Source organism: Theobroma cacao, chromosome 2 (genome assembly GCF_000208745.1).
Source record: "Theobroma cacao cultivar B97-61/B2 chromosome 2, Criollo_cocoa_genome_V2, whole genome shotgun sequence".
NCBI classification, from domain to species: Eukaryota; Viridiplantae; Streptophyta; class Magnoliopsida; order Malvales; family Malvaceae; genus Theobroma; species Theobroma cacao.
This window is the reverse complement of record NC_030851.1, coordinates 6240401-6262198: the sequence shown is the minus strand read 5'-3', so window position 1 is coordinate 6262198 and position 21798 is coordinate 6240401. Positions and strand designations below refer to the sequence as shown.

General features: G+C 33.7%; 4 protein-coding genes across 7 annotated transcripts; all 4 read right to left on the bottom strand.

Moving 5' to 3' along the window:
- LOC18608159 (APO protein 3, mitochondrial) lies at positions 227-6257 on the bottom strand. 4 transcript variants are annotated; one of them, XM_018116118.1, is made up of 5 exons: positions 5730-6257; positions 2839-3512; positions 1932-2362; positions 986-1649; positions 227-677 (listed from the first exon to the last, which is right to left on the bottom strand). In XM_018116118.1, the coding sequence occupies exons 2-4, from the start codon at positions 3348-3350 to the stop codon at positions 1240-1242; spliced, it is 1353 nt and encodes a 450-aa protein (XP_017971607.1). In that variant the 5' UTR covers positions 3351-3512; positions 5730-6257; the 3' UTR covers positions 227-677; positions 986-1239. The 4 variants fall into 4 exon arrangements, with proteins under 4 accessions (XP_017971607.1, XP_017971608.1, XP_017971609.1 ...); XM_018116119.1 differs by lacking the exon at positions 5730-6257 and having other exon boundaries at positions 2839-3242; positions 3394-4612; XM_018116120.1 differs by lacking the exon at positions 5730-6257 and having other exon boundaries at positions 2839-3220; positions 3394-4612.
- LOC108660619 (NAC domain-containing protein 104-like) lies at positions 10764-11998 on the bottom strand. The gene is made up of 3 exons (XM_018114857.1): positions 11927-11998; positions 11290-11505; positions 10764-11179 (listed from the first exon to the last, which is right to left on the bottom strand). Exons 1-3 carry the CDS (start codon positions 11996-11998, stop codon positions 11045-11047), a joined length of 423 nt encoding a protein of 140 aa, XP_017970346.1. The 3' UTR covers positions 10764-11044.
- LOC18608157 (dehydrodolichyl diphosphate synthase complex subunit NUS1) lies at positions 12874-16343 on the bottom strand. The gene is made up of 8 exons (XM_018116093.1): positions 15998-16343; positions 15825-15876; positions 15185-15455; positions 15035-15096; positions 14364-14562; positions 14165-14261; positions 13569-13651; positions 12874-13125 (listed from the first exon to the last, which is right to left on the bottom strand). The coding sequence occupies exons 2-8, from the start codon at positions 15870-15872 to the stop codon at positions 13118-13120; spliced, it is 768 nt and encodes a 255-aa protein (XP_017971582.1). The 5' UTR covers positions 15873-15876; positions 15998-16343; the 3' UTR covers positions 12874-13117.
- LOC18608156 (mediator of RNA polymerase II transcription subunit 32) lies at positions 18618-19790 on the bottom strand. The gene is made up of 2 exons (XM_007042692.2): positions 19606-19790; positions 18618-19453 (listed from the first exon to the last, which is right to left on the bottom strand). The coding sequence occupies exons 1-2, from the start codon at positions 19708-19710 to the stop codon at positions 18998-19000; spliced, it is 561 nt and encodes a 186-aa protein (XP_007042754.2). The 5' UTR covers positions 19711-19790; the 3' UTR covers positions 18618-18997.

Genomic DNA, 21798 nt, shown 5'->3' with positions numbered 1-21798 from the left:
CTTATTCATATTATTACATTATTAAATTAATAAAAACATTAATATTTTACTAACAATTGAACTTATGTCTTTAATAAAAAATATTTATTTTAAAAATTAATTAACTCGATTAAAATTTTAATAAAACTTAAAAAAGTAAAAATATTTACATATTTTGTTGGCAACTATGGACAATAAACAATCAATGATCATCGATTCTTCAACGATTCTTAGCCACAAACCAAAAGAGAAAAAAACAAAAATTCCCCTCAATCAGTGGGAATAATTGTCGATACCAATTGACCATTTCAAGGGACGATAATGGTTGATATGAAACCATAATAGTTAAAAGGATATACAAATATGCTATCTTTCATCTTACAATAATCAACTGAATGGTGCTTTCTTATTCCAAATGGAATGTTTAGCTAAGAGTGCTGATTGAAGTTGATCATTCAAACAGAATCACAGTTTAATTTCTACAAGGAATCTCATATTAATGCCATGTTCAGACTAGGTCAGATCTTCGATGTATGATGTGCTGTTTGTAATTGCTAAGCTGCGGAAGTTTACTTCTCTCACGGCAAGTGGAACAGCATCTCTTTTCAATCAATGATTTGATGATAGAAATTCCCGAGTCACATTTTTTTCTCTTGCTGCATTGTTTCCACTCTTCCCATGGAGCAAGAATAAAGAGCCTGAAACATGGAGCAACAACTTGAATGTTCCAAGCTTTCCACAGGAAAAAACCCAAATCAAACTAAGAAGACTACCAAGGGCTAGAACCAGACTCCTGCCTGAAAGAAAAAATTGTAATGGAAGCATGACAAAATGACGTAGATATCTAGTTCACTTCAAGTTAAATGATTAAAAAAGTTTGATGAACGTACTAGCAATGAATATAGAATAAGAGATAATATTGTAGGCACTCAAGCCAACATCTGACAAGCTTTTGGAGATTTTTCATAATCCGGGCCCGACTAATCTATTCACGCATGAGACATACCTGTAAGAACACTCTCAAAAGTACAATGAGTTTCCTTCCCACTCGTTAGCTGATCACTGTTATAAGAAAACTCTGTGACAAACTTGAAGAAGCAGGAACTTTTTATCATCTCTTTGCAACCACCAGATATAGTCTTTCCCACACATATACCAATTCTAAATATGATCCCCAAGAAAGATCTTTCTTTGTCAAGGCATAGTTGCTCCAGAAACCTTCAGTTATCCCACAGCATGTATGCAGATTCAATGCAATGCTTAAACAACCAACATTTCTTCATCCAATTCAGGCACTGCAACATCTTCCCTCATCATACCAGCGTAATCATCAGGCACGCTGGCACCCGCCTGTGCAAACAGCTCCACCACTGCAGGCAACATTCCATAGTACCTCTTCAACTCATTTACTAGAGGTTTCCCACTTTGATGATTTTGTATGTGCCACACATACACAGGAGGAATTACATCATCAATTGTTGCCTCCTGCCATGCATGCTGCCCATCCCTCATCTGCTGCTTGTAAGCTTGACAATTCCGTACCCTGTGACCTTTAGGCCCCACCTGGACCTCTAAACAGTATCCACAAGTTTGGACAGCATATTTTTGCATAAGCCTAGAGGCTCCTGAGTGCATTCTCTTCCATGCCTCCATCCCACAGACCGCAATACCTATTCAAGATATCAATCAACTTTGATAAAGTCTAGCAGCCAATAATAGAATTATAAGGTTATATCCGTATTGAATTCTGCTTACGGTATTAGAGATCAAATTTGAAATCACTTTATCATTGTTCTAATCTAAAATTTCTTGAACAACAAAACAACAATTAATTGGAGAATTATTCAAAGAGACTTGCGTATATTTGACAATATGAAGCAGAATAGCTCAGATCAAAGAAGAAATCAGTCATAACTTAAGAAACCAAAAATGTAATAACAACAATAACTGACCTTGTAGATCACCAGGTTGCAGGTCTACAAACTTGCTATCACCACTAGTCTTGTTTCTCTTCTGCCAAAACCCACATGAATTAATGTCTTTGCCAGGTGCATCTTCTTTGGGGAATCTCCTCTCAAAGTCTATTATCCTACCAGAAATACTGTAAGCAGGAAAGACTCTTCTCCTAGTAGGATACTCAGAGAAGTTGATGCCTGCTTGGACACACAATTCCAGAATTGCTGGAATTCGATCCACTTGGAGCCGTTCATTATGAGAAACAGCTCTTCCTAGCCTGTCATAGAGATGAAAAGATTCAACAAGAGGCAAGATGTGTTCAACAGCACCTCTTTTCCAACTGTGCTCTTTGCTAGCTGCGCTACCCATAACATTGCATGTTCTGATCTTATGTGGTGGATTGCCAATGTGAACTTCTCCACACACACTGCACCATGAGCAAATATATAGCATAGAAAATTTTATGAAAATCTAAATCACAAAATCAATGATAATAAACCAAAATATTTAAGCAAGCTATTTTTGGGTTCAATAAGTTGGCCATGTTGCACCCTGTGATAGTTCACTTAGAATTTGGCATTTCTCATCCACTGATATCGATATTCTTTCAAAATCTCGTTAGATATCTGACACCTTGAAGTGAAAATGCATATCTGTCCATACTCCAATGTCCCGAAATATAGAAAAAAATGCATAGACAAAATTTAACAAACCAGCATCAGACATGAATCCTTGTCCAACATTCATAATCAAGTCTGAACAACATAATATATATAAAAGCACACTAAAGAAAAGGTTCTTCCTTAATAATTTTAAAGCACCATGCAACAAAAGAAGCCTTGAAGAAATGCTCATAAATCTTTGTCAACTCAGATGATGTTAAAAAACACTTTTCTGTTTTACCTGCATGAATATATGGCAATACCCTCAGCAACCTTCAAAACACAAGCGAGTAGTTTGGTTCGGGCATCATAAACTTGATGAGCAACTGGAATCAGTTCCTTAACCAATAAACCATTTTCAGGAGGTTGTAGAATCCTTTCCCGCACCATTTGTCTTTCTTTCCTTTCTGTTCTAGCAATACGCTTCAGTTCATTAATATTTGTCACCCATGGTTTCCGCTCTGCTTTCTTGAGCTTCCTTGGAAGCTCTCTGCAAGTCTGTCCAGTAGAGTAGGAGCCACATTGATGCTTCAATTTATTTCCAACAATTGAGAATGTAGAAGAGTTTTGGGTAGCAAATTCCCACAGCTTCTTTATGGTTTGAGCTTGTCTTGGCAACATTGCTGTTGATAGGATTTTTTTTTTCTTTTCCATTTTAGTTATTTTCACAAACATTATACAAGCAATGTCAGAAAGAAATGCTAAATGCCCAAAAATCCAAAAAAAAAAAAGCAAAACAATAGCATCAAACATTCAAGCAAATGGAACACCATGTAAAGAGAGAGAAAGGCCTAACCTTCAGTAAGTTAAAGTCACCGCCAATCTTTTAAAGTATACAAGAGTTATGTCCTGCACTTCGCTGTGGATTTGTTTTGTTTTTCATTTAACTCAGGAGTCTTTTTGCTCCTTTAAGCACTTCAAAGATTATAATCAAGTTAATCTAATCATGAGCAAAGACAATATAATCATTTAACTCATATGCATTAAGGCTATTTGAGTAGTTGAGTTAACAATTCCAATGCATATATAACAATCACTACAAAGGTGGATTACAAACATAATCATCTGAACAAAGATTCATTTTTGGTGCTCGACAATCCAATGTGCAACCTTGTTAGCATTTCTGGAATTTGCAAACCTATAAACATTTACTTCGAAAACATAATGATCAACCAAGATATGTCAAGTTAATATGCGACATTCAGATAATTAAATAGAGAAATGAACCACACCAAAAGCATATAATTCTGTCAATAAATACAAACACAGAATTTATACTTTATATCTATTAAACAGCCAACATTATTTCTTCTAAAATTATCTCATCAAGATTCAAAGAGATGTATCTTTTCCTATGATTAAGCTTCCATGCTCATTAACCCAGGAAAAAAGGGAAAAAAATTTCCTATACCCATATTTCATCATGAGGAATTAATAATTTGACAACCATGCTATTTGCTTCCTTTGCATGTGCTAACATATGTTTGAGTTACTCGACTTATGAGAAATATTGAAACCTCCCCTAGTCGCCTCCTCTTAACTTAAAATCTCCCAAGGCATAGGTCTGAATCTTCCTCTTCAATTTGCCTTGGGATATAAGATTGCATAGTGTAACTAAAAACTAAAGGTTTCACCATCATTCCCTTGATCAGCGAGAGTTTTATCTAAAATTTGCCGTCATAGCAATAGTTATATTTTCATATTTAGATAAAGCTGAATGTGAAGTTTTATTAAAAAGAATTAAACTTCAATTGTAGTGTCTTGAACATGGAAAAAGATTGAAGAAATTAAAAACTGTGAGAAAATTTTGAAGTTTTTAACTTTACAATACAACCAAACAATAGTAGCACAGCTCAATCATAATTAAGATTTGACTACACCCTAAAGAATAAGAAATAGAAATATAGATAACCTTCAATTGATAGAGAATAGTTTCAACTATTATTAGTTCAATTTTAATATATACCTTAGTTGAAGAAAGCTACAAACGTTACAAGTGAAAAAGAAAAAAAAAATAAAAAATTTATTGAGATCAAATATATATATATATATAGCGTACCAGATTCAAAACTTGTCATGTATTAAGAAAAAGATAATGATGAATAATTACCATAGAGAGAAAGAGATAAATTACATAGTTCCACCAATTTGTTATTGGCAACTGTTAACAAAGACAAGTCATTCATGTGACTAATTTCAATTGGCAAACTCTTTATCTTATTGAATGAAAAATACAGATATTCCAAATTCTTTAAGCATCCAATTTCTGGAGGAAGGTATCTGCAGGAAAAGGGAATATAAAAGTCATACATTTTCCGCATGCCTCACGCACCAGCAGATATACCCCATCAAGACAAGTGAAGTGAACCAAAGAACATTATTTCTTGCTTTCTTTATAGTTCATCACTAAATACTTGAGAGGTAGATTACACCTTTCTTTTTTATTGAAAATTCATTATGCCTTGACTCAGAAACCTACACGGTTTGTTTGCTTAGAGGAATAGAGTATTTTTTATGTTCATTGCACCAGCAAATTACTATGTATGATGAACAAACAAAGTTATCTGTTCAGAGGAACTGAGAATGACATTCCAAATGCAGTATGGCCAATCAATTGGTACATTCATAAAATTTTCTCTGGGCAAATTGCAGTTCCTAAACAAAAACTCAACCCAAAATACGAAACTAATGAACTCAAAAATAATATCATCCTCCTATCAGCCAACATTACCGCAAAAGCTATAAATAAGAAATAGGTGTTGTTCATGCACTTAAGAAAAAAACTTAAAAGCAATACCCACTCCCCAGACTCTTTATTGTTCACAATAGAGTAGATACTACTATTGACAGTAGCATAGCTGAATCTTAATCATCAGTGTTCATTATTTTACAGTTCCTTTATTTCCTGTGTTAGTTTCAGCTTTGATAGCATATTGAAGCACATAATTTTCTAATCACATTTTAAAATTGGAAGAAACTCAATGAATGGAACAAAAAACAAAGTCTCCTTTTGAAACATCAAAATATAGCATGCAAATAAATACATATAAGAAAAAAGGTTAAAATTTTCCTACCCCAAGAGATTAAATGAAATTCAATTCACAACAGCTAAAGTGTTGATAAAACACATACCTAATAGGAAAATAACAAACAGAAAGCTTTGTGAAGCACTTAAGCCCAGAAATGTCACTCAACAGAGTCTAGGGAGTTCCAGCTACTTCAACACTCTAACCCTGCCAAACCCCCAACTTCCCCCGGGAAAAAAATTAATTTCGTCTCCCAAAAACTTCATATTCCTTAACTGACTAAACGCCCCAGCCCATTTCGAAATCAAATTGAAACACGTTCTTATATAAATGAACAGTGCGAACTCCCTCGAGTCTCCCTATATCAAAATCTCCTCTTTTTCTTTTTCTGTCACTCTCCAGCAGCCGGTACCCCGACCGTCCCTCTTCCTCTTCCTCTTCCCTCCACCTCTTCTCTCTGCTCTCTCAGCCCTAAACCATTTCTCTCTCCCCTCCCTCAGGACAGGACATTACTTTCATGCTAAAGAATTATTTTCTGACAAGGAGAGCTGGCAAAATGTAACGACTGGCGCATGAAAACCTGGAAATTGGGTCAAGCCGCACCTATAATTCTCGTGGGCTTAGTAGCAAATCATCAGTAAGCCGAATGTTGTCTTGCCCCATATTAATATCACGGGTTATATTTAATCAGCCCAAACTCAAACCCAAAATAGGTCCACTGTCACCCTTGCTTTCATCATCTTTGAGTAAAATATTCGTATTTTTAAATTTTAATTAAAATTTTAAATAAATTCATTAATTTTTAAAATAAATATTTTATTTTAAAAAGTATCTTATGCTCAACACATAAATGTAATTTTTAATAATTTAATGACGTAATAATATTAAAAAATAATTTTATTTTTTATTACTTTTAAAAATTAATATTATATATTTAAAAAATAAAAAATAATTTTAAAAAAAAGGATATAAAGAAAGTGACTATACCAATTATTAATTGTCATGATCCCAGGCCCCTTGATAGAAGACCCGAAATAAACTTTGTTAATCTTACCACCGACACTAGAATCTCCGACTCCAATCAATAATTCTATAACTAATATCGTTAATGCGAATGGTTATCAGGGAACCGGTTTTTCTTTTCTTAGATGGAACCAGTTTTTGGAATAGGGAGTCATTATTCGCAGCCATAGCCCAGAGGCAGCTTTCGGATTTACCCTTTAAACCTCCATTACTGAAGTTTTTCCTCAATTTGCATGGCGGACCATGCCAAGCAGCAAATTTACACCCGAACTCGGCTCTAACTGAAATCAGGATACTAATCATCCTCCAAATGCTGATGACCCCCACTTGTGTTGGCAAGGAATATAAAGTTTCCCAAAGTGTGATGAATCATAGTAATTGCAAAATCCTCGTAAAAACATAATCTAAATGTCAGTTTGAGTTGCCATGCATCTAAACTCAACTTTAAATCCTTTAAAAATTCAGCTGAAATCCAGGAACACTTGCCTTTTTTGCTGAAACATAGATATTATTACATAGTATTTGTTACAAACTAGCGGTAAGGTGGGTTGCATAGGGCTTAAAATCAGGTGAAATTTAAATGTGAATGGAAAATCTCTAAATAAAAACTCTTTATCTTTTTTACTTATCAAATAAGTCTTAAATTATTTTTAAATTTTTTTTAATTTTTTATTACATTCAATCAAGTTTTTTTTTTTAGACCAAATAAACTCTTATAATTAATGATTGACTAATTAATATTAATCAAAATATCACTTGTCATTTTATATCCATATGACATTAACATGATATTGTTATGGAAGGTAAAAAATATCAAATAATTATGTTATCATATTAAATTAACATGTTACATAATCATCAATTATTACATGTCAATATATCATATTATCTTAATTATGATATTTTAACATGCCAAGTCAATGTCACGTAATATAAAATGACAAATGATATTTTGATTAAGTTAATCATTAATCATGAGAACTTGTTCGATTCAAAATAAAAATATAAAAACTTATTTGATTCAAAATAAAAACATAAAAATTTAATTAAACATAATAAAAATATAAAAATTTATTTTAATTTTTTAAAATAGTTTAGAGTTTTTTTTTGGATATTATGCGTTAAATAAATTTTGAGAGAGAATGGACTCCGAGATGGTCCAATATAGCAGAGTCCGGCCTTTCAGCAAATGGTAATTTAAAAGTATTTATGGGCCCGGGGCGTAACCCGAAAACAAAACTCACTCTGCAGCTGCAACTTTCTTTGTCCTCGCTATCCACTCAAAAAACCTCTCTTTCAGACTTTCTCTGAAAATCTCAATTTCCTTCTTTGTGTCGATATATATCTAAAAGAATGGTAGCTTCGGCTATTTCAGCTTCGTTGAGTCTCTCTCTAGCTTCTCGAGCCAGACCCACTTGTATTACATCCTTTTCTCCGAGGTACATGTTTTTTCTTCACCTGCTGTTTTTTACTGGAATTCAAAGTTTTTTTCCTTGCTCTCATTGTTCGGTTTTCCTTTAAATTCTTTCATAATGTTCAGAAACTCGACGAGATTGATAGTCTCTGCATTGCCAAGCCCATATGGAGACTCTTCTACAATGGGTAATTTTCCTGTTCTTGAAATTTAATTATTTTATTGTTGACCCCTTTATATATATATATATATATATATATATATATATAATGAATTACGTTTTTAATAATTTATCAATCCTCATCATTTCTAAAAAAAAAATAATTACTCATGCTAAAGTAATTAATACATATAAACATATACTATCAAAATATAATATCTATAAAAAGGTCCAACTCAATTATTTAAAGAAGCTATGCACTTTGTGTGCACATGGGTATGAATGAATAAGACAAGGAGTGAAATGATCGGGGGAACATTTTGTTTTTCTTATTTTTGAAGTAACCTAATTTTGTATGCATATATATATATAATGTTTTACTAGACTTTGAATTACAACAATAGTAAAAACATTATCATTTTTATTGTCTCATAAACTTCACTCTATTGCCAGAATTAAAGGGAAAAGGAAAAAAAAAAACACTTGTTTCCTAAATCTAATAGGTAGCCTTTTATTGCAGAAACAAAAGGTACATATGTACTAGTTAGCTGTTAGCTCAACAAAAGCCAAGAAGAGCTCGTGGGTACAAAAATCCTAAATCTAATTTCTCTTGCAACAAAAGCTACATGTGATATATGCTATTAATTATTTTTTAAATGGAATCTCAAATTCTATCTCTTAAAACTTATTACATCTATTTTGAAATTCATATTCAAAATCTTTAAAATAAAATCTCAAATTTTATCTATTAAGCTCCCCTTAAGAATTAACAAAAAATAGTTAACTTCAAATATACAAGTAACATGCTCGTTGTAATGTTCCGCGAAATGTTGTTAGTACCATTTCTTCCTTTTGTTGAACTAATAGAGGATGATCTCCATAATGCAAGATTGAGATTTGACTCGCACTTTGAGCAGATGCTTATTTTTATCACTTATTCATAATCTATTGTTTAATTTCTTCTTTATACTATAACTTATGGCTTGGGTTATTCTCCCAAAATTAAAACTACTACTAAAATTCAATTGTGCCAATCTTCTCCTATGAATCATGGCAATTACATATATGGCCTAAGAGTTGATGCAAAATTGGAAAAGGGAAAAAACAAAAAACCATACTCTTCCTCGATGACATTGCTAGGAAATGCAATGGCAGCATGGCACGTGGCGTTATTGGCTTTGGTGATATGGCCAACCGGGGAAGCATTTGCGTATAGCCTATATACCTATATAGGTGTTAGTTAAGTGACCAAGTTTGTGCAATCCATGCGTCAAAGAGCAACATGATCATATCAGAATGGGCTCAAATTATTGCTCTCATTCTTTTTTTGTTTTTTGTTCTCTCTATGGCCAGTAATGTTGCCCTCTTTTTTTCCCCCACAAGCCAGTGTGTCACTCTTGCTTGTCAAAAACATTCATTTCTCATCACTAGCCCTAGGACATGTATAGTTAGAGGTGAGTCCAGAGTTCAACTAGCGGTCCCATCACTCTATTTTTTTATATAGAATGTTCTGTGTTTTTTTTTTAAATAATTATACAAATTATCTAATTAAAATTATAATTAAATTACAATATTTCATTAGAATTATATTACAGTACTGTTATCTAATTAAAATTAAACTATGAATAGAATTAGTTTTATATATCTTTTTGTAACATTTGTCAAGCGTTTTAAAATTCTATCATAAGTTTTTGGGATATATTTTATCATTATTTTTTGGCAATTTTATTCAAAAACCATTAATCTCTATAGAAATTAAAAATTAAATACAGCAAATTTGCAATAAAATTTTATATTAAAGTAGTTGCAGATCAAACATCCAAAATGAATAAAGAGAGACCAGTGATGAAATAATTATCTTTTCCGAAAAGAAGACATGGTATTAATTTGTTTATTTGTTTCAAACTACAACGTACCCGTTGTACAAGTAATGTTATGTGTACATGCTGATTAGGAATAATGATAATTATGGTCTGTCTTCATGTATATATATTTAACATACTTTATGCAAGGTTAAGGGAATGCAAAGGAATTCAATATTTGTAGCTGTTATTTAAAGGGTTGGGATATATATATAAGTTGTCTTACATAGTTACTGGTGCTCGTGAACTGATTTGGAGTATGATAATTAGAAATTTGTGAAGAGTGTACGTGTGTGTAAACTAGTCGCGTGGGAAATGAAAAGCGTGCGGCTGCTTGCATCATATCTGACTCAATGCTTCTCTAAGCAGGCACCCACGAAAAAATTGTTCCTTAGCATTGTGACACAAGACAGCTACTACCAAATACCATCAAAGTGGAAAAAGCTAAATAAAAAGGCTACAAAACAAAGGGTGAGGGGAATGGGAAAATATTGCTGCATGCCCCAGCAAGCCTCACAGTGCTCTTTGGGCTCCACCTGTCCCTCCCTCCCTCACTATAATCCCTGCACGTGAAAATCTCACCAAAAGGGTGGCAAAACAATACTCAATATGGAGTATGTATGACACTAGTGTCTAAGTGCACGCATTTTCCATGCAATTCATCTCATCTGTCGACACATGTAAAAATAGAGGTTTTTCCAGCAAATTGTATTTCGATTCATCTAATCTTTTCCAACATAATTTGTGGCTCTCCTTGCGGAACGTTTGGTCCACTATCCCAGAGAAGGTCACTCTTTGGAAATGTAAGCAGGGAGTAAAAGTAAAATCCAGAAACATATAATGCCATATCAAGTACTATAGAACACTTGCTTGCTACAATAATTCCATTTCCCTAGTAACATTGACGTCATTCTACATTTGGATAAAGCTTCATCACTAAAGATCTCAATTTTCCTCCATATCTAATTTGGCAAGCTTATTTCATCCAGGTCATCCAAGGATAGGAAGACTTCATCCAGGCACGAGAGTTCTGTTCCGTCGTCGTCGTCGTCACTACTTCTTTCATAAACCCGACAGACAACCCATTTGCTATGATCCTGACATCACAAAAACCAATCCATAGTATGTCAATAAAGAGAAAAATATAAACCAAAGCATGCAGAACAAGAATGAGTAGGCAGAGTCAATGTGGCAATTAGGGATTAACTATTTTGGAATGTGCTCTACGTTTGGATGATCTACTGCTGCTAGAATCACAATCGGAGAGACGATATTCTTGCATTATCCAATTGGTTTTGATACCAGCCGGACCTTCTCCAATGTAGAAAAGAAAATATTTTTTCATGCCAACTTTCTTGCTACTGCTATTGACGACAGGCTNTTCTCTCTTCTCCCCTCCCCCCCCTCTATCTCTCTCCTGCACCTGCCAGGAGCCAGTGGGCAACACAGAGGGCTGGATCTGGCCTAGACACCATTGCAGTGCCAACTTGGCCAGATTCGGCTCTCTGTTGTGGTTGGCCAGTCCAATGTAAGATATATTTTATGAAATATTTTAATTCAAAATAAATAATTTTATTATTTTCTATTTTTAATTTTACTATTTTAATATAATATAATTTTTAAAATTAAATAAATAATTAATATACATGTGGAACTTAATAGAAACACTAATAGAGTGATCATATATCTTCATAATGTTGAAAGAATAGAAATGATTGAAAGTTACTTTCCAAACTATGAAGGCCAAAATAGCATACGTCTCAAATTTTAGAGGTCACGGGTGTAATTTACATTTTGTTAAACTCATGAGAAAATGGTACTCGGTGTCAGTATATACTATAAACCTGGCTGAGGCCTGTCCTTTTTTCCTTTCTTCTTGCTTCTTGCAAGTAGGAGGAAAAGAGAATGACAATCATGGTCGAATTGATTTTCCTTCTTAAGGGCCTGATACAGTGATATCTTTATGCTTTTAAAATGTACAGGCATTGAAACTTTCTATGAATGAAAGAAAAGAATAACCAGTGTGCTATTTTCCTCTCACAGGCTATGGAGTTCGGGCTCATTGATGGTGTCTTGGAAACAGAGTATTGAACTCGGATTGGGCTTTGCAGAATCCCTGGTTGCAATGCTGCAAGTCCTTGCCAACATGACAATCTGGACCTCACTGTCATCCCATCATAGTTATTGGCAATTGTAATCATGTCCTGAATTGGGGTTTATAAATTCAGATGCTAATTATTTGAGATTAAAATTTTGTCTTGGTCTCTAACAATACAGAACTATAAAAGTGCTCTGTTAGAATAATCTATTTTACCATGCCATTGAGAGTTGCACAGGTATTAAGATTCAGAAAAAAATATTTAGTTTTAATATCTAATATATGACCATTAAATTTTTGTTGATAGCTTTTTCTATTATGTTGCAAGTGTTGTTATTTTTTTTTTTACTTTTAAAACAATGAAGTACTTGATCAAATGTATAATTCTTTTAATTTATTGTAAAATAAAATTACAACCCATAAAAAATGAACCCCTTGAGAGGATTCCATGGTTTAAAAATGTTGGTTAGGCTTAAGATTGATGTGGTTGCTGTGTAGATTTTTATGAGTATTTGGCTTGATTGACCCTCCATTACCTTGACTGAAGGTTTACTTCCATTGCCACTTCACTTTTTTCACATTCACACTTTTCCTTGCAAAAGCAGATCATATTCTCACCTGGACGTTGCTCTATAATCACCTGATTTGTCTGTCCTGAGTATTAAACATTTCATGGGTGAGAGAAAAGATGTACCTGATAGCTTGAAATTATTGCATATATATATATAAAGTTAGACATGTAATTGGCAAACACTATGATAATCTAACAACCAAATAACCAGGCACTTGTTTTGAGAGATGGTTCAATATATCTGGAAAATTATTGGCCATTTGAAATAAATCAGGTTTGAATTTTGCTGGCCAAACTTGAAATACCGACATTTATTCTACACTATGACATAACTTGTCCCGGAAATGATCTTCTCAACGCAGCACCTCATTTACCTGTTGGAAAATGCAAATTCAGATCAGATTCACCAAATGCAATTATCATTCTTGATTACAAACTAAATTTGCCAAAAACATTAGCAAGAACCCACCCCTTACTAGTCTCATGAAAACAAAATTATATGGATTTTGAATAACTCAGTTATTAACTAAATGCATGGAATGTAGGCTGCTCTTGAACAAATTCCTAGAAATATCTGAACTCTAAAGCAGATTATGCTAGAACAGACAGTGAAGCAAACTTGGAGGCTTTACAGATCAGAGCAAGAAAATTTTCAATTGATTACCTTAATTCTAGTTTGGGACACCATTCACATTTATCAATTTTGTTCATTATTATTTCTTTATTTTCTCCTTTTCCTTTTTTTTTTTTGGTCATTATTCACTTACACGTTACTTGGAAAAAACAGCCAGTGCAAGTCAAAGGGCAAACAACTTACCATAGTTTTGCCGCACCATCGTGAATTTGTAAATGGCCTTAATTAGGGACCCATACTTCATGGACTTCAAGGGTCCCATATGTCTGTATACAACGAAGAAGAAGAAGAAGAAGAAACATATAATTCAGTGTAAGGAGACAGATTTATTCATAAAAAAAAGGTCTAAAGTTCTGCAATGACTGTAATTTTCAGCTCTTAACAAAGAAGAATCTCTGCAAACACTACATCAGCACTCAAGATAAGGCTGCAACAGGTTAAGTAAATACTTCAAAGACAACTGATCATGCATGGTAAAAATAGAAATCCTTAGAAATCTCAAAGCAACAATAAACAAATGGAGTTTTTACGTCTTTCCTCAGTGCTTGTCTTTACTTTTCCCTTCAAATCAATTACGAACATAAGATGCAAAGAGAAAGCTATGCATGAATTATTCTATGCTCTGTGCAAAAATGGTAATGATGTATTGCACAAGAGACCATTTAGAAAGTTGTAAGTCTTTCATCAGACAGGATCCCATAAAAAGCATTTTTTATGGAGAACAAAACAACAAGGTATTTGCCCTGATTCCAAAGATTTTACGTCAGGAGAATACTCACATAATCTCAGTATATCGCATTCTCCAGGCAGGGAAACCTAAATGGCACCTGGCAGGTCCATATACTAATAAAAGATCAGGTTCTGGCCCTCCACTGCCTAATAGAAAAAAGAAGATCAACATCCAAACTCAAATATTAAAATATAGCAAAACAAATTGGTTGTAACAAGCACCAAGTAGATCAGACAAGTAACACAAACCAACAGTTTTGAGTGCCTCAGCCATTTGAGATTCAGTGAAGATTGCCTCTTCCTGATTTTGGTCAGTGGCACCTGATTTTAAGTACTTCATAAAAAGTACATTGGCTGCTTTGGCCACTGCTTCTTTCCCATCAGAAAATGATGCAAACTCCAGAGTCATCTGTGCTTGGTCTGGTATCTCATTATTTTCATAAGCTTCCTGCATGACATAGATCAAAGGCTTTGTGAGTTGTTTAGCACCTTTTTAACATCTCAGTTGTATCAATGTATGTCAGAAACAATCCAATAACTTTATAGAAAATCGGAGCTAAGCAAACATATGGTACATGGAATAACTCCCTAAACCAAGCTTTTCGGAAACAAACCTAATATAGAGTCCAAAGAGCACAAAAAGCAGACAAGACCAAGCCCGATATAAATGAATCAAACATGTATCAGATTTTTCATACAAAGTTGAAGGTTGTGCAACTGCCAAGTCAACCTTAGAAATGTAACTACAATTTTTTGTTGCATAGTACCATAAAGAACCTTCCATTACTGCTACACAACATGACACTTTGGTTTTCGCAACTGAGCAGCCATTTATCCAATTTATATTTGAGTAAATGATGTTAATGAATGATAGTGATCTATGAAAAGAGTAAGTTGGCCATTAGCAGAGAAGATAGTACCCCAAACAATATTGCACCATCCAACTCTTCCAAGATGAAGTCCTTTGATTTCTTCAGTATTCCTAGAACAACAAAATGTGTTAAATACAAATCCTGCAGATACATCTTCACGTGATTAATCTAGCAACAGTGAGAATACAGAATTCTTACCTTCCATATCATAAAGGCAAACATGTTTTACTCCGACATCTGCCAACCATTGCAAAAGCTCAATAATTTTTGAAGTTTGGCAAGCATCTTTACTTTCTACCACAATAGCCAGATACCGGAGCTTGGCGACTTGGAGGGATTTGTATCTCCTCAGTATTCCCCAAGAGATAAGATAGCTTTCAAACGCTTTAGCTATACCCAGTGTTAAGTAGCATAAGTTGATAATAACATGTATGAGACGCCACAGTGATCGAAGTAGAAGATTTCCAATCTGCGCAAACCTTAAACCCAAAATGAACATCTAATTTAATTCAAATAAAGTAAATGACATATTAATCAGCACATCAGCCATGACAATTTGACAGAAAATTCATTTCTATTACTCGTTAAAATCCTCTGCTGAACATCAAATTCCACCGAAAGGTAACATAATTGTTAAAACCTATCCCACAAAAGCAGAAAACCATTGACAAAGAGCTCACAATTCAAATCAATGAATAATTAGAAAGTATTGATATTTACTCATGTGTCATGACCTATGTTTAATATTGGTAAATCAATTATTTACTGAAAAGTGAAAAAAAAAACCCATAAAATAATGCTAGTCAATAAAAGAAAAAAGTAAACCAAAATCACGTACTTGAGCTATCCAGCAATACAAGATCCGCGTTTCCTTCTTGAAATCCATTAATCTTTGAAAACAAAAATAAAGAAACCCAGTTAATAATCAAAGACTAAGCATAAAGAATATATAAAAAGCAAAGAAAGGAGCAAAAACTGAAGAAAAAGAAGAGCTTAAAAAAGTGGAATTACGCCTCCAATATTTAAAAAACATAAGCAACTGGGATAGCTCTCTTTGACTGTAGAAGCAGCTTGGCGGCTGGGAGCAAGAGGATTCGAGACAGTTTTGAAGAGAAATTGGGAAAGCCCAGATGCAGAATCAACAGAGAAAAGCGAATTTGTGGAGATTAAAGAGAAGAGAAAAGGAACAAGTAAAAAAAAAAAAAGACCGTTATTCACCAAGACAATGAGAGAGCTGAAGAGAAACGTTCCCTAACTCTATGAAGCAAGTGTCCCGTGATCGGAGTCTTAACGTTTTTTACTTATAGTACTACTTTAGGGAGAAAAAGAAACAAATTTATATTTGTTCCATTTAATTTTTTTTTGTTTTACTGTATTTAATGACTAAAGTTTTGCCGGTTTATAGATGCTTCCCCCCCAAGATGGCTTGAGGCCTCAAAGTTAGTAGTAGTATTAAATTATTATCAGGCTAGTTTGCAGGTCATAACTTTGACGTGAACGCTGCCAAACCAGTAGCCTCACATACAAGGAATTGACTTGGAAAAGATCCTCGTGCGACATGGCCTTGGCCTTGGCTTTAGCCATGCTTAAATGGAGATACATTGAAGGTATCACAGCTTTTAAATATGTGTAATGTTATTCAGGAAGGAGAGAGCATTGTTTATAAGGAGGGGTTTTGCAGTTGCAGGGTGCAATTGGTTTATATTATAGAGCAGATGACTGATTCGCCCCATGTAGCTTAGAGGAATGCATACAAAGCAGACCATTCATTAGCAGACTCTGGTCAACATGAATACTTGTTTAGATACATAGCTCAGGTCCTTGGCTTCCTCACTCTCATTGTATCGGCACATTAAAATCTAAATCAATTGGTGGCTGTTACTCTATATTAGCATAAGGTTGGACCAAGTTTAGTTTCCTTTTGGCTCATGATAATATTGCTTCCCAAACAAGGACCATCTTGCAGCATCTCTACACACTGCAAGCAGAAATAGTTCGGCCACCCTATAATTCTATAAATATTTGAACATAAATCAACTAAAGTTATCTCAAGAAATAAACCTAACAACTAAATGCATGGAGATGTAAGTGCCCTCGTTATCACGCTTCAAATACATGAACCTTATGTACACAAGAATTCAACCAACACATGAAGGGGAAGAAGAAACAAGGCGTCTAAAAGGCTATGAATGTGGTATCGGACCAACAAATTTTTCAAGCTCTGCCATTGAAACATATCACCAACCTCCTGAAAAGCAAACAAAAGATGGAACCTGCAATTTTATATTCTCGAATTTCACCACATGTTTACTCTTTTCCTCTTTCTTCTTCAGTTTTCTCCTCTCTACTCTGAATAACAAAAGACATAATCCATCTTCCCATGACTTTTGGTTTTACAAATTATGAAAGCAAATTAATCTAAATACTAAATGGTGAATTCTGCTGCAATAAAACATAACATGCTTGCATTCACATAAAATAACCTTAAGACTTCTGTATATATCTTAACTTACTGACATTGGCTGCAAGAGATGTCTCTGTGAGAAAGTCATTAATGATAAAAGGAACTTATTATATCAGCCAAGCAATCAAGGGCTATAACTTATTAGGGAATTTTTCCAGTCCATGTCATGTCCTAAGTTATGGATCAACTAGTATGTCTATTTGATACTAAATTTCCAGATAACTTTCTAACTATTCCATCTTGAATGTAAATAAAAGTACAAACATCTCTGTGTTCCACAGGAGAATTTTTTTTTATTTTAAAATGGCAATTTGTCAGACACTTAAAATTAGACAATTTTCATTCATTAGAATGCTAAAGCATTTTTGTCAAGAAACTTACACATACAGTCATACAAATTTGTTTATGCAAGTAAGAAAAGACTTAAGGAAGTCAGTTCAATATCCTAATATGTCAAAAACATGTACATATAGTCGTGTTCCAATGCATAGGATATGGGGAGTGAATGTGTCAAACACCTTGTGCTTGTGCCAATGTATGAAATACAAGCTATGTCCTCAAACCAAGGGAAGGTTCTTGGCTAGCCTTCCAACATTGAAAATTTTAACAGAGCAATCTGAACAGTTATGACTATCAGAACTAATTTACACAAAGAGAACTATTAGATACAAATTATAGCAAAATCAAAATTAAAACATCAAGACAAACTATAAAACAACATAATATGGCAATGACGGAGTTGCCAAAACAATCTAGAATCTTTTTTGAAACAATTCAGCACGAAAAAAGTATGCGCCACATCACACATTAGATAAGGTAAATTATATATGGTGCACATCAACAATAGAAGTCAGTATACTATCTAAAGTTATCAACCATGAATCATCAGGATCCCAAGATATTCAACTAACATGACCCCCTTTTCTTTAACATGTGACCTTGCTTTCTGACACTCAATCAATGAGTAGCAGTGTGATCAGTGGTAGGAAGGTAACTTTATAATAGGGGCAAAAGAACTGATTTGGACAACAATGCAAGATTAAGGTTCATTCTCTAGTACAATGGTAAAAAATGCGGCTGACAAGCAGAATACCGTGGGATCAAACTCTCGAGAGCAGCCAATTAGTAAAAAGAGTAAAGGATCCTTCACTCCACCCAGGAACTCAATTTGGTAGGACTATACAAGTCACGTCTAATGATACCTAAACAAAAGATAATGAGTTTATCCAACTTGTGGTGATTAAAAGTACATAGCTTTGAGAGGGGATGTTTCCCAGGAAACAATGGCCTTGCATTACAATTTACATAATTTTTTAGACTTGGATTAGTAAAACAGAAAATGCCATGCCATTAGTATTCTACAACTAACTCAAACAACATAAATTGATATACCTATGGTTATTATCACTCCGCAAGCAACTTTCAATGCTTACCACGTGTCTATTTAACTGTAAATAAGGAAATGAACACTGAATAACAAAATCCACACCCGGCAGACATCCAGAGAGGCTTGTGGAGTTCCTGTGTACAAAACAACAACCCTATACCTACTGAGCAGCATCCTCCGAGAATCTAGCATCGAAAGGGGCCGAAGGGTGGGCATGAGCTGCACCACCCGCGCTTCCCGAACCATGCTGCAACTCAATCACAAGCCACCGGACAGCTTTACTCATCTGTTCCAAACGAACAGCACTAATGGGAGGAAGACCAGTTGTCAGGGCCTGACCCGACTTCCCAGCCATAGAGCCGGTGGCCTCATCGACAAGGCACTCGGACCCTATCCTTTGTTTGATTGACTCAACAAACTCTTCCGCTTGATCACAAGCCACTCTGAACAATTCCCATTTCTGCTTAAAGTTTTCCAAGGCAGCATCCGTGGCTGCCGTCTTTTGGGCAGCCGAAGACTCCTTTGTTTCGAGAACATTAGCCGCCGCAGCAACGAATTCTTGATAGGCGTTGTTTAAGGAATCTACTATGTTGTCCATTACTCCCAATCTTTTTAACTGTGAATTAAATAACAGAAAATTTACTTTATTTGCAAAACTAAATTATATAAACAGACGAAATTTATAAGACCATCAAATCAACTAATCCCCAAATTTGAACAAAACGAATTTGATAGCGTAATTAGCAATAATCGGATGGTAGATATTACCTCGGAATCGGGTCGTCGTTGTAGCTTGACGAGCGAGAGAGAGAGAGATTTAGTCTTACTACCGCTGTCGAATGCGGAAGAGAAGAGGCCGAAAAGCGCGGCCATATTAATGGGCCTTCGTTTGGCAATATCTAGGTTTTGGTCCTTCGCTACGTGTTTTACTTACATGGGCCAAAATAATCCGGAAATCTAGTATTCTTTTTTCTGCTTTTCCATTGAAACAGCATCCGAGGGCTAATTGAATGCATTATTGTACAGCTGAGGGCTAAAAATTTGATTCGAACCTACAAAACCCGACAACATTTGTACAGTTTTATTGAGTGGATTGTGGGTTTATCCTTAAAAATGTCAAATAGGTAAGTTATCTAGATATTTTTTCTTAAATTTTATTATTTAACAAAATATTTGAATCTTATAAATATTCGATTAAAAGTTTAAAATTATGACTTAAATATCTGTTAAATATCCATCAAGCATTTAACGAGCAAAAATGCCACTAACAGAGAAAGAGGAGCTTAATTAGACTCATTCCTTTGTTTTTTTTTAAAGAGCTAATTAAACTCATTCCTAAAACATCAGTCAGCTTGTAAAGAACCCATCAAACACAAAACAGGGGACCTAGAAACAGAGAACAGCTATTAAAACCAACAATTCAATCAGTCAACTCTATCGTTTTCTTGCACCAACGTTGAGACCTTGAGTAATCCTAACATTTGGGCGTCAAAGAAAAATGAATGGGCAAAGATATGGTTGTGGGTCATTTTTTTTTTTGTATTTTAAAATTGTTAATATAGTGTCAATATATATTACATTAATTTAGTTTCAAATTATAGTATTACATAACTCTTATTAAATCTTTTAAAATTGATGCAAAATCGTAGCTAAAATACGCACCGACTCATAAGCAACTAAATAAACTCACCAGTGGAATTAAGACATACATTTATTTTAAAAATTCTAATATTATATAATTTTATTTAAGTACTTGAAATACAATATATATATATATATATATATTATTATAGTAATGAAAACAAAATACAGGCATGGTAAAAGAAAAAATAAAAAAGTCAAATTTTCATGATTCAAATTACAATCATATGGACCCCAAATTGAAGAGACATGGCCCAAAGACTTGTATCAACCAAGACATTTCACGTGAAAACATCAAATTTGATAATAGCCCAAAGAATTATAGAACTGTTAGGTAAACTATTGTTGCCCAAATCTAAAGAATTTCAGATATAGAATGAGTTAGGAATTTGTATGACGATTACCTAAAATGAAACTATGCCATCAATGACGGGCAAAGTCCAAAGCCTTTGCTCAAAACAAAGGCTACTCTCCTCCACACCGAAAACCCAATTGCGAAGAATAAAAGAGAGAAAAAAAGGGCCAAGCCTAAAGCGTTTGCCGAAAAATAACCGAATAAGTAAGGATGGCAATGGATATGCCATTTTCGGATATCCAAGGTATTTAATTCGATTACATGAGATTCGAGTATCTTATAATTAAGTTTAAGATGAGAACGGTAAGAAACCATTTACTCATCTTGATTGAGTAGCATCTTTTGAATAGGAATGTCAACGGTTAGAGTACTCATTAATTTTGAAATATCTAAACCCGAACTTTATAAAAAAAAACTACTCGAACCTTATTAACTATTCAATTTTTTTTAAAATTACTACTATAACTCTAACTCTAATTATAATACATTCCCACAACCCTATAATTACTCTAACCTGTTTAAAAATTTAATTATGTAAAAAAATTATTAAATATTATTCATAGAAACCCAATTACCCGAATTCGAATCCGTATTCATATACAACAATATTTCTTTTACATATTTCATATAATTTACTAATAATTTAATTAATTAAAACACACAAATAATAAATTTAAATTTAAATAATCAAAACAAATATCTCAAACATAATTAATAAATTTATTTGTTATAATTTTTGTAATGTTTACACAAAATAGAAAGTAAATATAATTATATTTAAAGTACATACACACACACACACACACACGTCAAAAATATTTTAATATATATAATAGTAATTATATTCCTTATAAATGAATCTATATATATATATATATATATATATATATATAAAGCATAAATATTAAAAGACATTACAAATTAATTAATAATTATAGTTCATGAATTAATTTAATTAACTATAG